The following is a 24,192-nucleotide window of genomic DNA, read 5'->3' as shown; positions in this document are numbered from 1 at the left end:
TCTAACCGCATACCTGTATTGGCATCTTAGTGCATTTCTGCCTCCTCTAGTTGAGCCAAGGTGCAACTAAAGGGCAGGATTCCTAGTGCTTCTCTGGTAAAAGTAAAGCAAGTAAAAAATGATAAAATATAACCTAATGGCTCAGCTAGAGGAGTTCAAGATTTTTAATCCTGTGATAAAGCTGTGTTCTCCATTGTTTTCACTTTGTTTCCTTGTTCTTCTCTCTTTTTCTGAAGCACATTGTTCTGTGCCTAACATTATGGTTCAGCTTATTAATGAGCATTATGGTGGGCTTTCTGCATCCTCCTCCTGACATGCCTGAGTTTCTCTTTCTCCTGTTTTGACCACAGAGTACTTGTTGTGCATTCTAGGCTTGAGCCAGTCTGCTGACACGTGGGTTTGTGATTCCTGTTTTGCAAGTGCTCCTTCACTGAATCCATCCATTCCCATGTCACCTTGTTATTTGATCACTGAAAAGTCTAATCCAGTCTCATCTATGAGAAACACTGGAAACTACTGGCATGATTTCAGATGGCAGAAAGATTAAGAGCTCTTTCAATATGTTTCAATATCTTTTCTACTTGCCTACACCAAATGGCTTGATTTTGACAGCGACGGGCAGGGCATGGTTATTCTTCTGACCTGTTGTCTAATCAGGTTTCTAATGGTCTGTGTCAAGATTTTTGGTCTTTTTAGTAACCGAAAAAAAAATTGTTAAAAATACAATTACTGCTTACAAAAGATTAATAGAAAATCTAAACTTCATGTTCAGCATATAGAATTAAAATGCATTTTGTTCCCATACAAAGTATATTCAACTAAATGTGTGTCTGTACTAGAAAGAATTTATGCCTTTTCTATCAAAAATGGAGCCTCCAAGTCTTTGTTTTTCACTTTCCCCAGATTTTGCAATCAGTGCTTCCTCTGCAGCCTCTGAGAGCGCACCAGACTCTTTCTGTAGGTAACCAAATCCAGCCTGTGCAGTGAGAATTAAACTTCAGAGCCTCTGATCATTTGTTGGATGACATTTGGTGCCTAGTGTTATCCTTAAGCTCACGCTAGCTTTTGAAGCATCTTATTTCAAGTATCACTGCCTTTCTTTACAGGGAAAAGAATTTTCCATCTTAATGCAGGGCCAGATCCTAGTCTGCATGGGAAAGCTGTGCTAAAATTAAAGGGATTCCAGTTACAAGTAAAGATTACTTGTGTGTAGTTTTTGAATACAGCATCTTGAGATTTATATCGGCATGTTGTGTGTTTCTGTGGAATCATGCTGCACAATAGCAACGATACTACAAGCTTGGAGTTGTAATGAAATACCGAGTAACTTGTGGGTTTGGTTTTAATTTATTAGATAACCAGTATGTGTTAGTTTTTGGTTGCTCCATTAAAAGATTTTGGAAGGGCATTTGGGCAGCATGGCAGAAACTCTAATTCTGGCCAAGCTGGGGCTTGATTAAAAGCTGGGTTTTTTGTTTCAGAACTTGACATTCAAATCCAGGCTGAACATCATTTGGCTGAAAACAGCTTGAAAAGGGAAAGGCTTGAATATATTTTGGTTGAATTCAAGCATATTCTCTATGCTGCATCGCAAAATGTTTTATGCTGCTGGTTAATCAATGAAAAGGAAATGACCTCATGTTTCTGAGGTGTCTGGAAGGGAACTAAAGGAGAGTTGCCAAAACGCAGTAGCACGACTTTGCCTGTGGTCTGAAACCACATATTATTTTTATGAAAAAAGACTATAGGGGAGACAATGACAAGATCAACATTTCAAGTTTTCTTTGAGCTGAATAGGAACATGGTGATGTGGCACACGATGACATGGTCTTGTTTCCCAGTTTGAATTATTTACGTGTAACCTGCTTGACAGCCCATAATAGGAAGAATGAAACTCAGCGTAAAAGGAAAAGCAACTAAATATTATACCCTCTCCTGTTCAAGATCTGTTCATATTTGTATCTGTACATTATTGACTAATTACAACTGTGAATAACTTCAGCAAGATTAAATTTCATTATGTTAACTTGCATATTATGCCAGCTTCCATCGCATCTTTGTTGTCAACTGAAAATATGCCAATCCAGCAACAAGTTCAGGAATGAAGCTGTAAAAACACTAGTATTCTTTCAACAGAAGTGCACAAAAGGCATCATTCTATTGGAAAAAAAACACAGAAACTTCACTGTGTAACAGTGAGGCATATTTTGGGTCTTCTTTTTATAAGCCGTTAAAGACAGAAACATTTATTGATAAAGCTAATAAATTTAAATAAATTCTAGGTTCTGTTGTAACTTCATTTTAAAATGTAAACCTACTCTATTGTTGTAGATCCAGTGCTTCTGAGAAAGAGACACCATGGACAGAGAGTGAAAAAATCAGAGTGTGTGTCCGAAAACGTCCTTTGGGCCTGAGAGAGGAGCGACGTGGGGAGGTTAATATCATCACAGTGAAAGATAAGGAAACCTTACTTCTTCATGAGAAGAAGGAGGCAGTTGATCTCACCCAATATATTTTACAGGTAACATATTCCACTTGTAAATTGTGTTTATGGGGCAGTCACTTGCATGGACACAATAAAGCAAATTGTGCTTAGAGTTTCCATGAGGTGAAGCAGAAAAGGCCTTTCTTCATTTCTTGCACTTGAGCTCAGCAAACTATATTTGAATTGCTTCTACTTATACCAGCCTGTGGCAGAAAACCCAAGCCCAGAATTTTAAGCTTCAAAAACGTGTCTCTTGGAGCTTCCTTTGCACGTGGCAAAATAAAACCCTCTGCTACATGCTGTTGCTGCAGATTTACCTGGTGCAGAGCCTCCTCATAGCTTTCCTGAGTGCTCCAATGAGCAGTTCCCTTTTCCCTATTTCAGCACTGTAGGTCTGTTTCAATGAATCACATACACCCTTTATCCCCTCCCTTCCTTTGTTCTCAAATGCTTTTGAAAATTAAGTTCCCTTTTGGCCTTTGTTTCTTAATCCCAAAAACCTTGTGCTGTCATAGTTCAAATTCTCACTTTTGAATGACAGCACCAGGAACACAACTGATTTCTGAACAGCAGCAAGCCATTCTCACTCTACTGGGTGTTATTTTTACAGTCTGGTTCCTAGGAACAACTGTTTGGAGTATCCAGTAAAATTTCAGATTGCAGCTCTCTGGGGCCTGGTTCATATACCACATTTTACAGTGTGACAAATGCAGCAACTCCACCCCACTCCCTCCATCTGACTAGCTATATTTGGCATTTATGTGGTGCTTATCACCTTAGTATCTCAGTGCTGAAATAACCACTAATTGACTTTGTTATATCAGTACAGACAAATGAAATACTGCTATCAGTTAACATAGTCCAAACAAAAGTATGCCATGGCAAAGGCTGTGTCTATTCTGTAGGACCCAGGAGAACTTGCAGGTCTTGCTATTCACCCTGCCTCCACCTCTGGTTCCTGCAGAAAGAACAGCAAGGGGTACAGAGCGAGTGGGAGGCAGTGGGTCATATTCCAGCTCCACAACTGCAGGCCAGTCACAGAGCACATCTGCCCTTTGAGCTGAGTGTGAGTGCTGAGACTCTGGTTTAACTTGCCTGTGTGCTCATGTGGTTTGTTTGCACAATGTTGAAACGATTCTCAGTTCTAGACATCTACCACTTTAGTTTACACTGCAGGGGATTTATCAGAGCGCAGTGTTCGTGGAGGCTCTTTTGAAAACGTTGTGTTTGTGACTGTCCCTACAAACACTAGAAGGACCCCATAACGAGCTCTGTTGCAGTGTTTCCAGAGTCCCTCATGCTTTGACTTAGATCTGGAGTGTGGGAATTTGGGTTTTTCTTGACCCCTTCTAAGATAATAGAATCCAGCTTTACTTAGGAATAACTTCTGTCTTCTCTGGCACAAACAGTATTTAAGTCTGCAGAACAGAGGCAATTAATCACAACTGAGGACTAGTTTTGAGAAAGTCAATAGCTGACTCTAAGTTCTTTTTACTGTTGTGGTCTTACTGTACATCTGTACAGGGTGAGTCATTTCCAGAATATTTTTTTTTAATTAGAATTTTTCTTGTCAGAAGGCTGTAGTATGCTCTTCTTCAGAATGATGGGAAATTAAGGCTTCTTTGTTTCTCTTTTTTATTTTTTCCCTCTTTTATTTTTCCTACCTTCAGTCTCTTGATTGGTCATAATCTGTTTCTGCGTGTGTCATGCTGCTAAATGGGCTTAAATCACTTTGTACCTCATCCAAAGCCATATGAAGTTATTGGAAAGATTTCTGTTGTTTAACTTTGCATTTAAATGGGGGTGAAGGAGAAGTGAAACATACTCATTTTCATGTAAATCATATTTATTTTTCAGCATGTTTTTTATTTTGATGAAGTCTTTGGGGAGTCATGTACCAATCAGGATGTGTATATGAAGACAGCTCATCCTCTCATTCAGCACATTTTCAATGGGTAGGGCATCACTGCTTACATTTCTTACTTTTTTGCCTTGTTGTTTGCAAATTTCAGATACTGCTTTAATTTTCCTTTACACTTCTCATCTTTTGAAAAATACATTCATTTCACTTTTGCCTCATACCATCACCCTTTTAGAATGCCTTTGATTGCAGTTTTGACAACATAAATCAGGGAAAACTTTCTTCACATTTTGTGAGAAATTTAAATCAGAAAAGAAGTTAAAATTGGACCTCAGAGAAGCCATGGCTCCACCATTTCTGAAGTCTAATCTCCTCTCTAACAAAGAGGTGTTTAGCACACTCATCTGTAGAAGAATAATATTACCCCTTTCTGAGACTGCTGTGAAATATTTTTTCATGTATTTAACAGTTCATAGGGCAATAGAAATTATTAGTAATCTTATGATTTACTTTTATTGATTTATATTTGCTTAGAGGCTTAATCATAATGACGTACTTCCTGATTAAGGGGAAATGGATGGTGGCTTTACATGAATAATCTTATTTTCATGCAAAGTATCAAGCTTGAATATAATTACACTTTTGAATCTTTGAAGGAAAGAATAATGTGCCCATGCTGAAAATTAAGAAAATGGAGCATTCTGTTACTGAAAATCTCCAAGTATAATCAGCATAGACAGAAAATGTCATGCTTTTGAGAAAAGGAAAGTAGAAAAGGAGAATGACGCTTGTAGCTTGCTGTGTAATAATCGCTAAGAGCACAATTCACATTACAGCTAATCCAATAATGCCACCAGGAGAGATGTCACTGTTTTTTCTCAGCTTTCCCTAAATTTCCTGTCCCTCCTGCTGCATCCCCTTCATTGACATTGGTCTAATCTGACTCTGTGGTAAGCTAATTCTGCAATCAAAGATGTCAAGAAATTCTTCACTGTGCTTACTGCAGCCTGACATTTTTACCTGTTTCTTCTTAAGGTTCCGAGCCAGCTAAAAGGTCCTTTTTTTAAGGAGGGGAGGAGCAAATAATTTGTTCTGTATTATTTCTGTATTATTAGTTCCCTGAATCTGTTCACATCATATTTGCGGGTTCAGTGCCTGTTAAAAGACCAAGGATGGGGAAGAAGTAGGCATGTAGAAACCTCAACTTAGATGGGCTTGAAGGGCATTGGAGCCATATCCTGGGACCTTGGCACTTCATGTGCATTTGCACTATAATCTTAAGGTGCTATGATGACAAAGCTGGAGCAATCTGGAATAAGACAAGACTGTGGTTGCACAAGCTGGAGTGAGAGAACCAAACAGCTTCCTACCACTGAAAGGGGATGATCGTCTTCCTTACCTCCAGCTAGATACATTTCCATCGGTCATGGGAAGCCAGCTTGGGTATATTTTGTGATCTTCTGTGATGTGCTTTAATTCACTGAAGCAGCAAAAATTAGCTTGCAAAAAAAAGTGGAAAGCTTTCTTTTGTTTCAGTGGAGTAAAATCTAATGTGAGAGCCAGCACAGGCAGGAGTGAGTCAGTGGGGTAGGTCACACAGCTGGGAGCAGAGGAAAGAAAGAGCAAGACCTTCCCCTAGGCAACACCTCTTTAGATTGATATAGCTGTGTGCAGCCTGAGACAAAGTAGCCTTGCTTAGTAAATTATAGTGCTGGGGTGTTAATTTTCATCAAGTACAACACGTGTTTATACAGATCCTGACTTGTGGCTGTTTTGCGTCTCATGTCAGTAATTTTTCTCTGTGATTCATAATCAGTAGGATTCCCATTCATAATTCTACGATACTTCTGAAGCATCTAAGCAGCTGGAAGAATAATAATGAATTTTTGTTTCCTTAAATGTGTTTTTGGCATCTGGAAGAAAGGAAGCGAGCCAGCACTCTGTGACATGCCAGGTCTCCATAGGACACTCTTGGGAATCAGTTAAACGTTCTACATTTTCTCAGATAGGATATCAAACCAAACTTGCTAAGCGGCCACTATAGATAGAAATTTACATTGCAGAATCTTTTTTAATAGATATGAATAAATCAGATGTGACACTAAAAATACAAGTTATCTTCGCAGAGGCAATGCAACCTGCTTCGCATACGGGCAGACTGGTGCTGGCAAGACTTACACTATGATAGGTACTCAGCGGAACCCAGGACTCTACGCCTTGGCTGCTAAGGACATCTTTAGACAGTTGGAAGCATCACAGTCCAAGAAAGATCTCCTTGTTTTGATCAGTTTTTATGAGATCTACTGTGGACAGCTTTATGACCTGCTAAATGGAAGGAAGAGGTATTTAAATAAAAATACATTTTACTGTAAAGCTATGGTTATGAATCACTTGGTTGTTGTTTATAAATCACTTACTGTTATATGCAATTTCATTTAACATGTTACCATTTACAGTAAATGTTATGTAATTTGAGTTGTTCCTAGGTCTAGTGGAAGGTGTCCCTGCCCGTGGCAGAGGGGTGTGATCTTTAAGGTCCCTTCCGACCCAAACCATTTTGTGATTCTGATTCTAGGAGCTACTTAGAGAAGGCAGAATCTGACACTAAGTACTGTGGTATTGATAGGGGCTCCTGGTTTTTACTATTGTGGGAGGAGAGGAATAAGTAAGAATGGATATGAACTCATGCTATTTTGCTTGCACTATAATAATACAGTAACTGAACACCATAGGTAGAGAAAGAACCTTCTTGTGGCTAGTTCTTATGCCAACCATTGTGGAGTCCGTGTCTTTGCCTACTCAAACGTAATCTCTGGCCGTTCCTCATGCCACTCTAGTCTTTGAAGATCCCGCTGATCTCCCAGTTGTCATGATTGACACTGCAAAGTCTGCTCACCTTCTCACCCAGCAGCCCAGTGACACAACTGAAGCAAGCCTGAGGTGATGCTGCCATCACCTCAGCCCCAGACTTTTTTTGGATGGATGTATACTCCTACAGGAACTCCATCCAGAATGGAAATCGGACAACTCAGTATATGGTATAAAAAAAACCACTGTGGTCTGAAATCTCTGAGTAATAGTCAGTTAATATCTAAGTAATGAAATCTTTTCAATGATCTTGAAGGAGCATTAGCTGTCAGATGGAACCTTTAGCAGCTTTGGCAGCACTGTCCTTAGAGCACACAGGAGGGCTCAAGAGGGAGGCTTTTTCCCTGAGTGCGAGATGTCCCTGCCTAAGGAAGGGGGGTTGGAACCTGATGATCTTAAGGTCCTTTCCAACCCTAACTGTTCTATGATTCTGAGGAAGTGAGCATCTGTTCACAAAGGAAGCACCTATTTCTGTGCATGTGTGTGCCCTTTCTCCAAAACAGTCTTTAAGGAGCAGGTAATATAATCTGCTATGTAAGGGGTCAAGTTACTAAGGCAAAAGGAGTGTCCTTATATCCTTGAGATGTCTACTAGCTATCCTGCATGTCATTGAAGTAGAAGATTAAACTTACTCCTATAGGCATCATGTCTACATTCTTCCTGTGTACTGTAATGCTTGTGTGATTCACAGCAGAGGTGCTCTGAAATCTGACTGTGGCAATGGGAGCTGCTTTGAAATCCTGTGCATGAATCTTGAGAACTCCAACAGAGCATAACTTACAGTCTGAACTTCTTAGGAGAAGCCCAAGATGCAGCTGAAAGAGAGACAAGAACTCTAGAATGTAAACAAGATAATTTACTTCCCTGCTTTATCATATTCCTGAACGAGCACAAATGCACTGCTAATGTCTCTTTAACAGTGAAATATCAGTGGTGCATGTTATAAAAGAAATACCTCTTCAGCTGTGAAAATAAATGAATGACAGTGATGCCTCTCCCCATTCAGCAGCCTTGATTGCTTTTTCACAGTGTCATAGCACTACATATGTTTTCATTGCTGCTATTTGAGATTTCAGAAATCTTCTTTCTGCACTGTTTTCAGACTTTTTGCAAGAGAAGATAGCAAGCATGTTGTTCAAATAGTTGGACTGCGGGAGGTTCAGGTGGACTCTGTAGATCTACTGCTGGAGGTAACCTCTGTTTGTGATTATTTTTTGTCTTCTACAGCTTCATTTGCTGATTTGTGAGATATGTTACTTACAGAGGTTGTTATTTGTTGAGTAGTGCATGTGTATGTTCCTGTTTAAGGTTCTGAAAGTGGCAACCCTAGCAGAGCACCAAGGAGCACTGTTAGAAGTGCCTTTAATTCAGTAAGCTTCTGGGTCACTGTGACTTGTGTTATTGACATGCAAGCTGCTGATTTACAGCTGTTGCTTCTATTGCCACTCCTTGTGGGAAGATCTTTGCCAAGAAATAGACTGCTATCACTATTCCAGAAATTAAATTGTGTCCCAGCAAGGGACCCTTAAAGCTGGATAAGTATTTTCTCCCAGTGATGTTGGTTGGTATTTTTTTTTGCTTCTGTGAAGTTAAATTTTCTATTTTAAAGGTACATGGATGTGGGACAAAATATATAAATTTGAAAATTAATAGAATTATAAATTAGAAAATACTGAAGATTGAGGTTTTGATCTGAATTAGGATTAAGCTCCTGCTTAGATAATGATGTGTGATAGCAAGTAAAATTAGGATCTTTAAACAGCAGCTGACATTCAGTACAAGCAAGGCTTCAGTCTTCCTTCCCTGCCTGGCTGACCCTAAAAAGGCACTGGCAAATTTTCTACATTGTCCTGCAGCCAACAAGCTGGTTAAGTCTGCTTTCTATTTATCTTGACTTCTCATAGTTTAATTCCTTTCTCACTGAGGAAATTACAAGTGCCTGATAGTGTAATTGACTCATTAAAATTGGCATAGTGTTGCCCATGTATATTCTATTTAATTTTTATCTTCATCTTCCATTAACTCCAAGCTTCAGGACATGCTGGTGATGCTTCTCCAAATTAATATGTAAATTTGCTATATGGTTGATTAATACATTCCTCTGTATTATCACATTCCACACACAGAAGAGCTATGAAATGACTTTATTATTACACGTATCTCAGCAAAAGAAGAATTTGATACTGTCCACAGGCCCCTTTGAACACAGGAATGTCAGTGGCTTGACTTAGAGCTTACTAATAGACCACAACAGGTATATGGGAAGAGTCTTGAATACATCCCTAGTTATTTACCATTCATTAATGTTGGCTTTGGTTCAGAAATTATCTGCATTTATCACTAATGTAATGCTTCAGAGCTGCTGGTTAGGTTTTTGTTGGTTAGGTTTCTGATTGAAAACTGGCCACTGAAAGGCAAGAATAATGTACATCTGTCAACTGAGAATGTATGTATTTGGCTAGATAATGATATAATTTGTTCTTACAACTAGAAATGAAATTATGACTTTTATGAATGTCCTGCTGCAGTTGGCTACTAGACTTTCTGTTAGTCATTAAGAGTTTTCAAAAGAGAACTATCTGGATATGTATTATGAAGGAGCCTGTGTCCTTTTGCTTTGCCTCTCTTCCTTGTTTTCCTATTTTATTATTGTATTGAGTATAATCAATCTTTTAACCTTGTTCCTTACTTTAGCACAATTTCTTTTAGTTATAGAAATGCAGAAAGGTTTTGGCGCATTGTAATTTTTGTGTTATTTTCTGGGTAACAGTACTTATTTATTACATGAGAAAGAGAAATGTTAAAAGAACACCACAAATAGTTATTTTATGTGTCTGTTAGGTTATGCCTACAGTCTTTCTTTCTTTCATTGCTGATATACTTCTGGTTTTAATTTTATAGTTTGTATATTTTGCAAATCCAAGTGAATATGTGATGCAACAACTGCTTATGTGCAGTATCCTCCCAAAGCTCTGTAGTGTTTCTGCAAGCAAGTCCATATACAAAGTTCTGAAAGAAACATTGGAAGGGATCCAGTCTAACTTAACACCCACCTTGCACCAAATTTTAAGGCTGGAATGAACCATTCTTCTTCATATTTCCTCATCTTAGGAGAACATCTCTTTCTGAGAGATTGTGTTTTTATTTACAATTTACACTTGGATTTTGTCCCTCTTTTTTTGCAGGTGATTTTGAAGGGGGGGAAAGAACGTAGCACAGGCGCTACTGGAGTCAACTCAGATTCCTCTCGATCTCATGCTATTATCCAAATTCAAATTAAAGACACAGCCAACAGGACATTTGGAAGGTAAGATGAGAAGTGTACTGCTTGGGGCTGATGAGGACGTCAAGCCCAGGGATATCCAGAAGGCAAACAAAAAGGAGGTGTTGAGTTAGTGGGCAGCTGTGACTGAAATCAGAAGATAGGGTTCAGAGGGACTTTGAGGAGTTTCAGTCATTTCTCTGTTCCCAGGGAGAGCACTTAAGCCACATCTGATGTAAATGTAGATGCAGGTAAATGTCTGCAATGGGCATACTGATGTTTGAGCTCATCACCTTTGAAGTCAATAGAAACAGTAATTTCTACCTCATGCCACCTAAACTAGGTCAGGTGGACTTGCCCCTCAAAGCAGCTCTGTCCTGTAATTGACTAGAAAGGGAGCCTCGGATGACTAGTGCAGGTGGAGATGATTCCCTTAGAGAAGTTTGCCTGTGGTCAGAAGAATCACAGTACCTCACCTAAACCTCCCTGATAATTTAAGAGTGTGGTTCTGGTGCTATCTGCAGCAGCCAAAAAGAGCAGTTTATTTCAACTTGTAACAGCTATTTTATGTATTTGAAGACTGTAATTGTGCCTTTTCTCAATCATCTTTTCTCCAGACTAAACAACCCCAAGAAAGAGGTCTGAGGAAAGAGAGGTCTAGGTATCTGTATTAGTGCTGAGTCAAAAAATCATGCTGACAAGCCCTTCCAGCAACCACCATGCAGTTTTGCTTCCCAAGATCTTATTTTACATACAAGGCAAAATGGAATAGCCATACATAGTGGAGAGAGGAAGAGGCAGGCTTAGAAAAAGAAATGTATGTGATTATGTAGGTGTGGCATATGTGCCTTTTTTGGGTTTTTGTTACTGAAAGTGAGCCAGAGTGAGGAAAGGATCCCAAGATATGCCTGTAAGAGACGTCAGGGCTGTTCCAGAAACAGAAAACAGCAAAGAAAAAGATACAGTGCAACAGTCAGTGACAGCAGCTGGCACTTAGAGCTAGGGAACATGAGAAGGAGTAATTGAGTTTCATAGAAGGAAGGGTCAAGGAACACTGAAAGCTCAGTCTGTTACTTACTTCAGTGGAAATTTCTGTTCATATTGCCCTGAATTCCAATTTGACGCGGCAATTGTCCCTCATACCTGGAAGGATAATTTAAAAATCTACAGTTTCTTTAACTGTTTTCTTAGGAAACCACAAGCACATTGATTACCTGGAGAGATTAATGTGTTAAACTTTAAACAGCATATCCATTAAACTGTGGAGCCCTCTCATCACATGCAATTACACGTTCTATGGCAACTGTGTTAGTGTCCGGATGCTCTGACAGTGTTCCTAATGCTATTCCTATCATGGTGCCTCAGATATTTCCAGTGGGTATTTCTCTTAGTTCAGAAGTAGTTCTTTCTAATCTGATGTCACGTGCTAGAGTACTTCAGTTTAAAAAATAAAAATATAAAAACTAACCTCTAAGATAAACAAAACTCTGTTTTTTCTAGGATATCATTCATAGACTTGGCTGGCAGCGAAAGGGCAGCTGATGCAAGAGACTCAGATCGGCAAACAAAAATGGAAGGAGCAGAAATAAACCAAAGTCTTTTAGCAGTAAGCTACTAGCATTTCTGGGGAAGGTTTTGAGTTTAATTATTAGCATGTGTTTTAGAATAAAATGAACCACAGAATAATGCATGTATGTATTCCATGGAGGTGGAAAAATAACCAAAGTACTAAGTGTGTCCACTTTAATTTGTCTCATGCCTCAAAGACAATTTAAAAGGGAAAAGGATTTCTGATCAAGTCTTTTTAAGCCATTCTTACAGCCAGCCAGGTGAACACATCATAGAGAATATTAGGTATAGTATAGTAAGTGTCCTATATTTTACAGAGAAAGTTTTGTCCCTTTTAATTCCAGAGAATATTTCTTGGGATTACCATATTTGTTTCATAAAAGCACATCTCTTCCTGCTGGTTATTTTCACCACTTGAACTCTTTCAAATCAGGAGTAAAGGCCTTAAATACTCAAAAATACAGAAACTAGTAATTCATGTATGGGGGAAAACGAACAGGAAGAAATGCCCGCTTAATGCAACTTTTTGTAAGTGTACACAGTTATGTAAAGAGGGACAAGGAGCAGAGAAATGCCACCCATGAAAAAGCTGAAGTGCCTGTAAGCATAAATTGTGCAGAAGCCTTTGCAATCCTTTACTTCAAATGAACAAAGCTCACTGGTGACTGAGGGCTTCTCCAAGTGAAACTGGAAGTGGTATGCAATTAGTACCAGTCAATAGTGCTGAAGTCAGTGCACACAACTGTACCTTTTAGTGTGCAGTAAGTAAGAGGTGGTTTGCTTTTATTGAGAACGTAGAATGTTCTTTTGCACAGAGGCTTTCCTGCTGTGTAATACTGGTATTTATATTGAGAGACAGCCTGTAAAGTGGATGTGTTTCTCTACTTTATGCTTTCTTGAGTACTTGCTGGTCAATAACTGCATGGAATGGGGAGTCAGAACCTGAACAGAAAGGATTCCAGAAAAGTGAAGCTTTATGTAAGATCACATTCATAAAAAGGACATGGAACTGTTGGAACAAGTCCAGAGGAGGCCACGAGGATGATCAGGGGACTGGAGCACCTCCCGTATGAAGACAGGCTGAGAAAGTTGGGGTTGTTCAGCCTGGAGAAGAGAAGCTGCGTGGAGACCTCATAGCAGCCTTCCAGTATCGGAAGGGGGCCTATAGGGATGCTGGAGAGGGACTCTTCATTAGGGACTGTAGTGACAGGACAAGGGGTAACGGGTTAAAACTTAAACAGAGGAAGTTTAGATTGGATATAAGGAAGAAGTTCTTTACTGTGAGGGTGGTGAGGCACTGGAATGGGTTGCCCAGGGAGGTTGTGAATGCTTCATCCCTGGCAGTGTTCAAGGCCAGGTTGGACGAGGCCTTGGGTGATATGATTTAGCATGAGGTGTCCCTGCCCATGGCAGGGGGGTTGGAACTTGATGATCTTAAGGTCCTTTCCAACCCAAACTATTCTATGATTCTATGATCACGAAACTCTTCTTTTAAAAGGAACTTTTAAAATCAGAGTGTGTGTACTTTTGGTATTTAGTGACTGAATTCACTATATAGGCATCTTGGGGTAAGTCTGTATGACCTGCAGCCTGTAGAATCTAGTTCTGCTCTCAGTTATGATACCACTCCCTTTCAGGCCTTAAGACATATTAAGTTTGAAGTTTGCTCCTGTTTTGAATATTCATGTTGATTTCAAGTAGAAGATACTCAGATACTGCAATTATGAGAAGTGGAATAAAAAATTAGAATAGTTTGATCTCTTGTTATAGTTGTGATTTTTAATAAAATACAGTAAAAGTGAGAAATAAGTGTCATTTTAAGTGAGTGTATGTAGAATGTAGTAAGGCTTTAAACGTACAATGGCTGCTTCATGACAGAATCACCATGACAGTACTGTAATCTCCTTATTTTTCCTTCAATATTTGCTCTAAATGACTTGTCTCATGGATATACAGTCAATTTCTGCCAATTTTAGAGTATCCAGGCTTGATAAGGAGTGTGATGCTATTGTGCTTAGCTCAGTGGAAATAAGGCAAGAAAGTGCATATCTCTGAGTGACATGACATCTTCTTCCAAGGCTGGTAATAAATCAAGGGATGTTCCTTCAAGCTACAGGCTACCTCTGTTGATGGTTATTAACAATAAGAAGATATAGTGAGTTCTGTGAAAGGTATGAGTCTAGCTAGCTGCTCATGTTCTGTTAGTTTTAATGGAAGTTCTGTGGCTGTATCTCCACTCGCTGAGCAGTCTGTTGTTCCATTCTCAGTATTTTGTATAGTTCTTAGCCTGCCAGGGGGCACAGTGACATATTTCTTTAGATATGCTGTACCTATGTTACCTTGTGACCGTTGCCTTGAACCTGGATTTGAACACAGTCCACCTCACAGCTCGCTGGTCCGTGTTATCCCTAAGGTTTTGGGTTAGCACCTTGCACCTTGAGATCAACTGCCTTCTCATACAGTCCAGTGTACCCACACATAGGTGTGACATCTAGACTGCATATTATTCTCATAATGGGGAGAAATATGCACTTACTAGCCTGTGCTATCTCTGACCAAGGTATGAAAATGTTGCCAGAGTGACATAAGAAAATTGCAATGCTGTTGTCCAAAGTGTTGGGGTGTTCGGGGCAGAGGAAGAGCTTTTAGGAGAAGGAAATTTGTAAGACATGGAGCTGAAGAAGCTCTGTTACTGGGGTACACCTGCCCTGCAAGCTGCACTATAGTCTTGGGTACACCCAACCTGGCTTCAGACTCCAGGCAGCAGCAGGTCCACAGTAGTGTGGAGCTCTGTGTGTGCTAAACGTGTATTTACCCAGTTTCTTGGGTTTGTGTAGCTCACCGAGCCACCAGGCAGGGCTAGCTGTGCTGTGTGCTGCAGCTTTGCTCTCTTTGAGTGCAGCTAAACTGCTGCTGCTGACTGAACTGGCTGAAGCTATTTGTGGCTCTGGCAGCAACAAACTCTCCTTGCAACAAGGGACATCATGTAGTAGGAGTTAAAGGTATCACAAAGGAAATTGCACATTTTGTAGGTTAGGTTTGATGCAGTTCAGTTTCTTGCCAGTGTGTGACTAACACGCTTTTTCCCCTCTTTTTTGTTTTGTTTTATTTTTGATAGCTAAAGGAATGCATTCGGGCACTGGATCAGGAACATGCACATACTCCTTTCCGGCAAAGCAAATTAACTCAGGTAAAATGAGCAAAAAGGCAGCAGTAGAGGTTTCCCTGATGAGGACAAAATAATCAATAAATAATGATTTTAACAAAAAGCATAATTCAATAACTGCTGTTAAACTCTTGAAGAGAAAAACTTAACTTCTGCAAACATTAATTTTAAAGGTAATCACAGAATTAAGGCCAACTGCCAGATCCCCCAGCCAGTCCCTGGGGACTGGCATGGTCAAAACCAAATAAACCCAAACCTAAAACCAAACAAAACCCTCAAACACTGCCTTCCCGATTCATTCAAAGTTACCATCCATTTCCACCCAGTCTGCAACCAATCTTGGATCTTCTCTGCAGTAACAGTCCTGTGAGTTTTCAGTGCTTCTTCACTCCAATTGTAATATATGCTTTATTCTTCAAAACATAAGAGCACCCTTATGGCACCTGGTGCAAGGGCTTGTTCAGAGCCCTTATTAACACTTGTGTAAATTGTAAACAAAGAATTGGAAGACAAATTGAGATGAGGACTACATTAAAAAAAAAAAAAAAAAGGGATGGTAAATCATGATCAACTGCTTCTGTACACATTGCTAACTTATGGGAAAAGCAAGGTACATACACTGCTAAGAATCTTATTTTTTACCTCCAACACTAGGTGTTAAAGGATTCTTTCATTGGCAATTCCAAGACGTGTATGATAGCCAATGTGTCACCAAGCCACATAGCTACAGAGCACACCCTGAACACTTTAAGATATGCCGACAGGTAGGTGATAAAGCTCAATCTTGCAAAGGTGAAAAGCACAAAGAGAAAAGAAGTAATGTATGAGGTTTGTGGTTACATTTTATTTTGGTTGCATTGGACTTGTTGATTTAGGCAAGAAATTCAATTTTCACAATGTAAATACAATCCATACTTGTCCCAACTCTTATATTTGGTGTTAAAATTCTTTGGGTCTTGCAAATCCTTTTTGATGGCAACTTTTAACGATGAACATATAGAATCATAGAATAGTTAGGGTTGGAAAGGACCTTAAGACCATCACGTTCCAACCCCCCTGCCACAGGCAGGGACACCTCACACTAAACCATATCACCCAAGATCTCGTCCAACCTGGCCTTGAACACTGCCAGGGATGGAGCATTCACAGCCTCCCTGGGCAACCCATTCCAGTGCCTCACCACCCTAACAGGAAAGAATTTCCTCCTTATATTCAATATATCTATCACTGTAACTGCAGGATTACTAGCATCCCGTCGTCCCCCCCCGAATGTTTTAGTTTTGTATTGTATTTCTGCCTAGAATACATGCAAGTCACCTTCCCTCCTACACAGGATGCTTGAAATTACAGCAGTGGTGGGGTTAAGAGGACAAGAGATGCTTAAGGGGGAAGAGGAGCAAAGGAAAGAGTTGAGATGACAGGGTGATAGCAGTTAAGCAGCTCTTCACAGTTACACTGATGAGTCTGATCCAGGAGTCCTGTACCCCTGTACACCTGAGCTAAGTGCCCCCACTGCAACTGCTCCAACAGCCCTAGTTTGTGTTTGTGGGACAGTGTGATGTGCTATGGAGAGTACTGGTTTGTCTTCAGCTGCTACTGTGCCATGCTGCATTATAAAGTGTGGAAATGCAGCCCAGCAGAAGCTATCTTCACTCACTTAACCTGTTATGCACTGTTCAAGGAAGCACTACAAAATACTGCTATAGCTCTTTCCAGTAGTTCAGGCATTTTGGAAGGCTTTTGATGTCTGTGTGGATAACTACACAGTTAAAACAGAAATCATGACACTGAATTCAGTGTATAGTCTTAGTATGTGAAAGCATTAGTTTGTTCTGATGACGCATATTTATCTGAAAGCATGACATCTTCTGAAGCCAACTTCATTCACAGGGTCAAGGAGCTGAAGAAAGGGATTAAATGTCCTACCCCCATCACAAACAAGCGTCGGACAGCTGGAAATGTATCCCCAAAACGTGTCCAAAACAATCCTTCTTTGCCACCTGGGGAAAAGAGCTCTCCAAAGAAAGTGAAGCTAGGCCTCCAGCATCCCTCAAATGCCACAAAAACAAAGGCATGTCCTGCAGCACTCCAGCCATCAAGTGTCCCTTTTACCTCTACCCCCAGGGCAATCAGCAAAGGACATGCCCACAGAGGAAATCCCAGCTCACCATGGTTCCACCACGCTAGTCCGGTTAAGGGAGTTCTACGGATAGCACATCCCCTGAAGAAGAAGAATGATGATCTGCCTCCCCACTCTGAAAAGAACCCCACTGCAAAGGATGCTGCCACACCAGAAACGAAAGAGAGTGGCCAGAGAGACAAGTATATGCAAGACAGACCACCTGCCCAGGGCCTGAAAGTCCAGACAGTGCAACCTGTTCAGAAACAGCTTGTTCCTAGAGATGATTTTTCCTTTGGAGATGGAAATCTGCTGTCTGATGGGAGACAGGAATGGGGAAGTACCTTTGCTAAACAATGTGTTGAAACCTGGACAAATCTGCCTCCATTTCAGAAGGAAAGGGAAGAGCATTTACGTCTTTATCACCAGCAGTTTCAGCAGCCACCTATCCTACAGCAAAAACTGAATTATCAACCTCTTGAGAGGTTTTTAACACAGTACAAGCCCCAGGAGATTCAAGTGAAGCAGGAGCTGAGCCTTCCTCCCACAGAAGTACAGAGCAAAGAGGGGATGCAGCTGGAAGACTTGGATGACAGTGATTTCAGTGAAGATTCTTTCTCACCTATCTGTAGCCAAAAGAGCGTGAAAAGAAAAAACACCAACAAATGCAGTCAACATTCATTTTTCCTCCATCAAAGAGAACAAGAAACTGAAGAAGAGCAAAAAGGCCAAAAGAGACAGGATTTATTTTTCAAATACGCAGTATCCATGCCAGAACATGAACTAGATGACAGCTGGGATTGTTGTGAGGGCAGCCCAAAGACAGAGGAATCTATTAAAAATGCAGGCTGCAGCAAAACTGCAGCAGACTGGAACTACGACTTCACTATTGAGCCCTCCTCAAACAATGCTGCTGAAAAACCTTACTGCCTGCAGGATGATCCTGCTTGTAACTGGAAAAATGGCAAAGATTTCCTAGCTGATCACAAACAGCACAAATCCAAACACAGATGTCTTGTTTACTCCAGTGAAGAACCCTTGACTGCAGAAAAGGAAGCTTCAAACTCATATGTTTCTCCTGTATTGAAACTGGGAACTCCAGAGAGCAAAGAGGTCGGCCTCCAGCACGAAGAGAAGGAAGAATCCACTTTGGATAGACATGCTGTAATTGCAGGAGATGTGAAATGGAAAGCTCGAAAAAATGGTGTTAACCATTGTGGATCTTCCAGTTGTTCCTCAGAATTCTCCTCTGAGCTGATGGCCCCTCTCATATCCCTTCTTGACTATGAGGAAACAACTGGTTCAGAGAAAGTGTCCTCTAACCAAGAGACATCCCCTTGTGTGAAGAGCACACTCGGCTCCCAGAGCAGGTTTGCAGAAGAGAGCTGGCAGTGCACGAGAAGCAGAGCTCTGACGGACAGCATGCTGGAACTGGGGGAGCAAACGCGTCGTGGCGGAAGGCACTGCACCCTGCTGCATTCCCCACAAACAGGGGACAAGAGGCTCTCACCCCTGTGCTGTGATGTGAAGCCTTGCCACTGCCTCCTGGGCTCAGCTTCACCAAAGCAAGGGGTCGCTCACAGCTTATCTGCTGGACGTGACCTGACAGAAACATCCACAGCTGAATCCATGGGCTCCAGGACACACAGAGAGTGTGGTTTGTTTCCCGAATACTTGTGTGGCAGACAGTGTGGTGCAGATATTAAAGATAATACTGGTAATTCAGGAAGATCCAACTCAAATCAAGGACCCAGTGTTGAGCCCATGGCTCAGGAAATAAATGCTGACATACCCAAAAAGAGCTATTTTTCAGGTGCACCATGCTTTCTCAGTGTGGGACACACGGATTACACAGTCCAGTCCCCCTCTCAGGAAAGCAGCCTGCTACTGCAGCCCAAGTCAGGACTGAAGAATGAGGACTTCAGTCATTCTGAAGACTCAGCCAAGTCGTTGTTCAGCAATGAGGAAAGAGGGTTGCTAAAGAACAAGTTAATGCAGAATCTTCTTACACAAGAGACTTTTGTGGCAGATTCAGCATTTGCAACTAAAGATAAGCAGCCATTAGCAAATGCAAAGAGCCCCTCAGGCGTGTCCAGCAGCAGCTCTGCCAGTGCTGCATCAGAGATGGGAAAATGGCAGAGGGAAGCCCTAGAAAAAGCACAGTAAGTCTTGCTCATCACTGAAGTTTGTCACGAAGCTTAGAAGTTCTAGGCACATGATACATTTGCTGTTATTTGTGTATCATACTCATATGTACTTTAAAAACTGATGGCAAATCAATCTATGAACTAATTACTTAATAAGGTCAATGATAATTTATAGTGATACTTTAAAATCTCACAGGAAGCCAATTATTCTCTTAGAGCTTCCTAGGATAATGAAGAATTAGTTACTGAGAACTGCAGTCCTATAAGCTCTCGAGTACTAAAATATATCAAAACTTCCATCAAGAATCAGGTGACAGCTGTTCCATCCCTACTGAAAGCAAAACAGACAGAGCAGCTGGGCAGTTACTGAAGATGTGGATGTAAAGCTTTAAAGTGCTGAGAGCTGCCACTGTCAGCTCCAAAGGACTGGACTGCATTCACATGACTGAAAATAGCTGGCTGGTCAGAGAAGATTGCCCAGAGGAATGGACAGCAGCACTGCCTTCCTGCTCTGCCTGTTTTTCACCAAAATAACTATCAGCCTCATGGCTGTAAGCAATTTCACCGATTAATTAGACAATTTTTTTGCTCCTAGATTTCCCTTTGGTAAAAATCGGTACATGCTCCTGTGCTGTTTGTGCTAACAGGGGCTGTAGTCACTCCTCTGTGAGCAATCCTGACACATCAAGGTCATCTTTAACCCCAAACCAGTGCAGTCCACTGCAATTCAGGGAGCACTGGTGTGCACTTTGAGTGCCAGGAACAGAGGATAGCAAGGCTTCCCCTGGGATATTTCCCCTTCGTAAAGCTTTATTAAGTAATTATAGGCAGCACAGCAGGCTGTGTAACTAGTGGTGTATTTTATGTTAATCAGACAGGCTGTAATTCAGGCCCATCAGCAGCAGCTGGATGAAATGGCATCCTTGTGCTTCAAGGAAGAGTGCTTAATAAATCAGATGTCAGCAATGGTAAGTGTTTCAGATGATGATTTCAGTGCCTGCTGAACTTGCATAAATTAATCTTAAAAGATTATTTACTTTAATTAGCGATGTGGCATTCCTCATCAATTGTTCCTCTCACTCTGATGCCTCCCTGTGGCGGCTCATTTTCAGTGCCTGTTGTGTCTTTGCCAGTCTCCACACTGCCAGGTCCTTGGGAGACTGATGGGCCAACTCTGAACCACTTGTGCCTGATCAGACAGCTTTCTCTTATCTTGCATCATGGGTACCAGACTGTACCAAACAGGGCGTCCTCCCCTGTGATGTTTTTCTCTTACAGGCTGGAGCAAGTAAGTCAATACTAGAGAAAACAGCACACCCCTAAGGCATGATGCTGGGATGTCACAGTTGGTGGTGTAGAGCCACATTGCCTCTTCCTTCTGAGAGTCCCTCATTTGCTTACCATGCTGCAGATGGCCCCACTCACACAGGCTCTTCACTTTTGTCACTCACATGTTGGCTGATCCTTGTCTCAGATAACAGTAGTGCAGGCTACACCTGCATAGCCCCACTGCTGGACAGGCAATCCCAGTTCTCTGCTTCTCCTGCATCCCATAGGTGCAGCTCTGTGAGAACTCCCATTCACCCAGACTGTTAACATTTCCCAGTAAGCACCTCCTGCCTTACCACTTCCCTCATCAATAAAGCTAAGCTCCATTACCGTGTTACGTTATCAAACCATTTCACTTCCTATCGCAGCTCACATCTGAAATGCAGCTGCACTTCAGATGTATTTCAGAATGGAGCCACCATGTGGCTTATTTGTGTGATTTCCAGCTGCATGTGATGTGTCACCAGAGTAACACCTGAAAGTTCACAAAGCAGCACAAGAGGCAAAAACGGTATCAGTTTTGTGGCAGACAATGCAATGGTATAAAGGAAGCTTGTATTTTTGTCTATTTCTTTTTAAGTCTTTTAAGGTTGTTCTTCCTAAGTCTGTTGCTCACTGGACACCAACCAGCTTTCCCCCTCTGACCTCCGTTTATTTGCCCCATGCTGCAAGCAATCACTTTCTACTTAGCAGAATAATGACAAGCTTGCCAGGCCTCCCAGCACTGTGTAAATACCTTGCATCCTGTAGTGCTGTTTCACAGCATGACCTTTCCTTGGGTAGTGAAATCACCTTGGACTTCCCATTATTAGTTTCTCTCCTTCCACTTTCAGATGGTTCTGATTTCTCCAGCCATGAAAATTTGGCCGCAGACCATCCAAATACTCAACTAAGCAGGATTTAAAGTGCTTCAGAAAAGCAGGGCAGCTGGGCTGGACATTACAGTCCTGATGTCCCTGCTAGACAAAGATGGAGTGCAGGAGATAACTGGAGTCCATGGAGTCCTGCCAAATAAGCTTTTCAGTGACTGATTTCCAAATGGTAGCAGTTGAAATCCCTGGCTCTGAGGATGCTGACACCTCCCAGCTCCTTAGACACTGATCTCTGAACAGAGGCACCAAACACTGCTCTTACCTGGAGAGCAGAACAGGTCTGAATGTACCCTTATTAATACAAGTCCTACCCAAATAATTGCCTCCATTTCAGTTTTAATCAGTTTCACATTTTTTTTATCCACGTGGCAGGTTGCTGTGGAAGGTAGAGGCTATAGACACTGCTCATACTTCTCATGTCAGATCTAGCAGTTCTGTAGCCACGCAGGAGTTGGACCTGTGACCTTATGTGAAATAATCCCTTCCATCTCCCAAGAATGGACTATTCTTGGGCTATTATGTCTGATCAGTTAGTGGCCCAGCTCACCATTTATTTTCATGACTGCTAGATCCCACATGAGAGGTGTCAGGAACAGAGCTCAGCATGATGTAAAACACATCAGACCAGTCCCTAACCTTTGTAAAGCTAACTGGTGTAGAAGGCGCTTTATACATTTTTGGTTTTAAAGCGTCATATTAGCTGTAAGTTCCCCAACAGATAGATAAAATTACAAGTGTAAGTAAACCTCAGTATTTAGAGGCATTGGTCTGGGTCTGTGAGGGTCAAGAATTCAATAAGGAAATGCCAATTTAATCTAGTACACTGCAAAATGGAAAACACACTTTTAGGTACTGCTGCAGTGCATAAAATATGCTGCTTTTCCACCAACGTGCTGCTCCTGCTCCTCCCTAAACTTTCTTTTTGCCTTCCTCATCAGGATTTTCAGAACTTCATGACCAAGCTGGACGAAGTCTTGATACTGAAGTCAAAGTGTATACAAACAATGCGAGACCAGCTTCAGCTCTATTTAGCCTCTCCTGGCACTAACACCTCCTTGCAATCACCTCCACCAGTTTAAACTGTCTTTGCTTGCATGTGCACAAGAACAGCTACAGAAGCAGCCAGCTAGTATTTGACCACACTTGTGCTGCAGAGTTTTGAGTGGGTAGGGGATAGCTTTTGGTTTGATGTTTATTGATTAGTGTGTATTTTACATAAGGATGGAGAGAATGCTGAGTAAATGAGAGATGACTACTTGGCACCACAAGCTTTTGTATTTCCTTAATACCAGTAAGCCATTTTCTTAAGAGCAGCAATGCATCAGGCTCTAAGTATCTCACCAAGCAGCAGGCAGCCCTGTCCACAGTATTCATAGCAGCTTTGCACATGCTAAAGGCACTTCCGTGTTTTCAAGAAAATGAGGCCAGACACAGGTCTGAAGAGAAATGCTCAAATGTTATCCAGAACAGTGTTTGCAAACATAAGCCAGGGAAGAGGAGCCACTGTTTATTAAGTACACAAATGTAACTAGACCGTAAGTAAATGGAAATCAAGGCAGGAGAAGTGCTGTCACTTTCAGAAGACAAAAGGCTATTGTTGCAGTTGTTCTTTGCTGAGGAAAAACACTCCAGAGCTCCTGAACTCTGGTTGGCTGAAGTCAGGAGTAAGAAGTGATTTACTAGGGACTTTTTATCAAAGGTTCATCTAGCATGTTAATAAGCATGTGGGTTCATACTGCTGCCAACTGTACCCGCTGCAAACTACAGCACAGCTGTAGAGTGCTCACTGGCTGGGGTCTGGTGAGAGGCACTGGGCTTTCAGAAGCTGCCAACACTGCTGTTATGTGATAGCTGGCATCTGAATCAAGAACTATGGAATGATCAACTGGAGCCCTGCAAAAGCTCTGGTGCTCTCTGCAGTCACATCAGAACCACAGAACAAGTCCACCTGCTGAAGCCACAAGTGACTTTGAATCGTGCCCCCCCTGACAATGTGCTGTGTAAGCACTCCCACTCCAAAATTAGGGCTGTCATAGCACATTCAGCCATCTCTGTCTCCTCAGTGATGCGGGTTGTAGCTTGAAGCTGGCTCAGTAGCTAGAAATGCCAAGGGTAAGGGAACACTGGTGTCTGACCGGCTGTGAATGTCACTGCCTGCTTCTACAGCTACCCTGAGGAGCCCACGTTTGGCGAAGCAGCAACAGTTATCTGGGTTGTGCATTTGGTGCACACACTCCCAGGAATGTCACTCAGCCCTGGGGCACAACAGTGCAAGGAGAGGACTTTTAACAGAAGACTCAAGTCCTACATTAGTACCCTGACTGTTGGCTGGGGCTCTTTTAGCACAGGTTGGTCTCCAACTTGTAACTGGGACTGATTACTCTGTAGAGCAGACATCCTTTTGGGTCTGAGTTTATGGATCTCAAGATGGTTCCCGTGTCCAGGCCAGTAGCACTTCACTCACACCCAAACCCAGGTCTCCAGTGCCTGTTACAGAATACTTCCTCACCCAGA

The 24,192-nt window shown here is 41.5% G+C and overlaps 1 protein-coding gene across 1 annotated transcript in view; it reads left to right on the top strand.

The window, feature by feature from the left end:
* Window positions 1–23,163, top strand: part of KIF24 (kinesin family member 24) — a 31,478-nt gene extending 8,315 nt beyond the window's left edge. The window contains exons 3-13 of the mRNA XM_057413640.1: window positions 2,332–2,521; window positions 4,343–4,440; window positions 6,473–6,688; window positions 8,317–8,404; window positions 10,400–10,521; window positions 11,977–12,082; window positions 15,164–15,235; window positions 15,866–15,975; window positions 17,102–19,492; window positions 20,352–20,445; window positions 22,617–23,163. Coding sequence (XP_057269623.1) covers window positions 2,332–2,521; window positions 4,343–4,440; window positions 6,473–6,688; window positions 8,317–8,404; window positions 10,400–10,521; window positions 11,977–12,082; window positions 15,164–15,235; window positions 15,866–15,975; window positions 17,102–19,492; window positions 20,352–20,445; window positions 22,617–22,757 — 3,628 coding nt within the window. The 3' untranslated portion in view covers window positions 22,758–23,163. The remainder of the gene's footprint in view (window positions 1–2,331; window positions 2,522–4,342; window positions 4,441–6,472; window positions 6,689–8,316; window positions 8,405–10,399; window positions 10,522–11,976; window positions 12,083–15,163; window positions 15,236–15,865; window positions 15,976–17,101; window positions 19,493–20,351; window positions 20,446–22,616) is intronic.
* Window positions 23,164–24,192: the final 1,029 nt, after the last annotated feature.

This window comes from Pezoporus wallicus, unplaced genomic scaffold, assembly GCF_028554395.1.
Source record: "Pezoporus wallicus isolate ANWC-B61680 ecotype Strahan unplaced genomic scaffold, APGP_CSIRO_Pwel_v1 contig_8776, whole genome shotgun sequence".
NCBI lineage: Eukaryota > Metazoa > Chordata > Aves > Psittaciformes > Psittacidae > Pezoporus > Pezoporus wallicus.
Note: the sequence above shows the minus strand (reverse complement) of the source record. Positions and strands in the feature narration are given on the sequence as shown.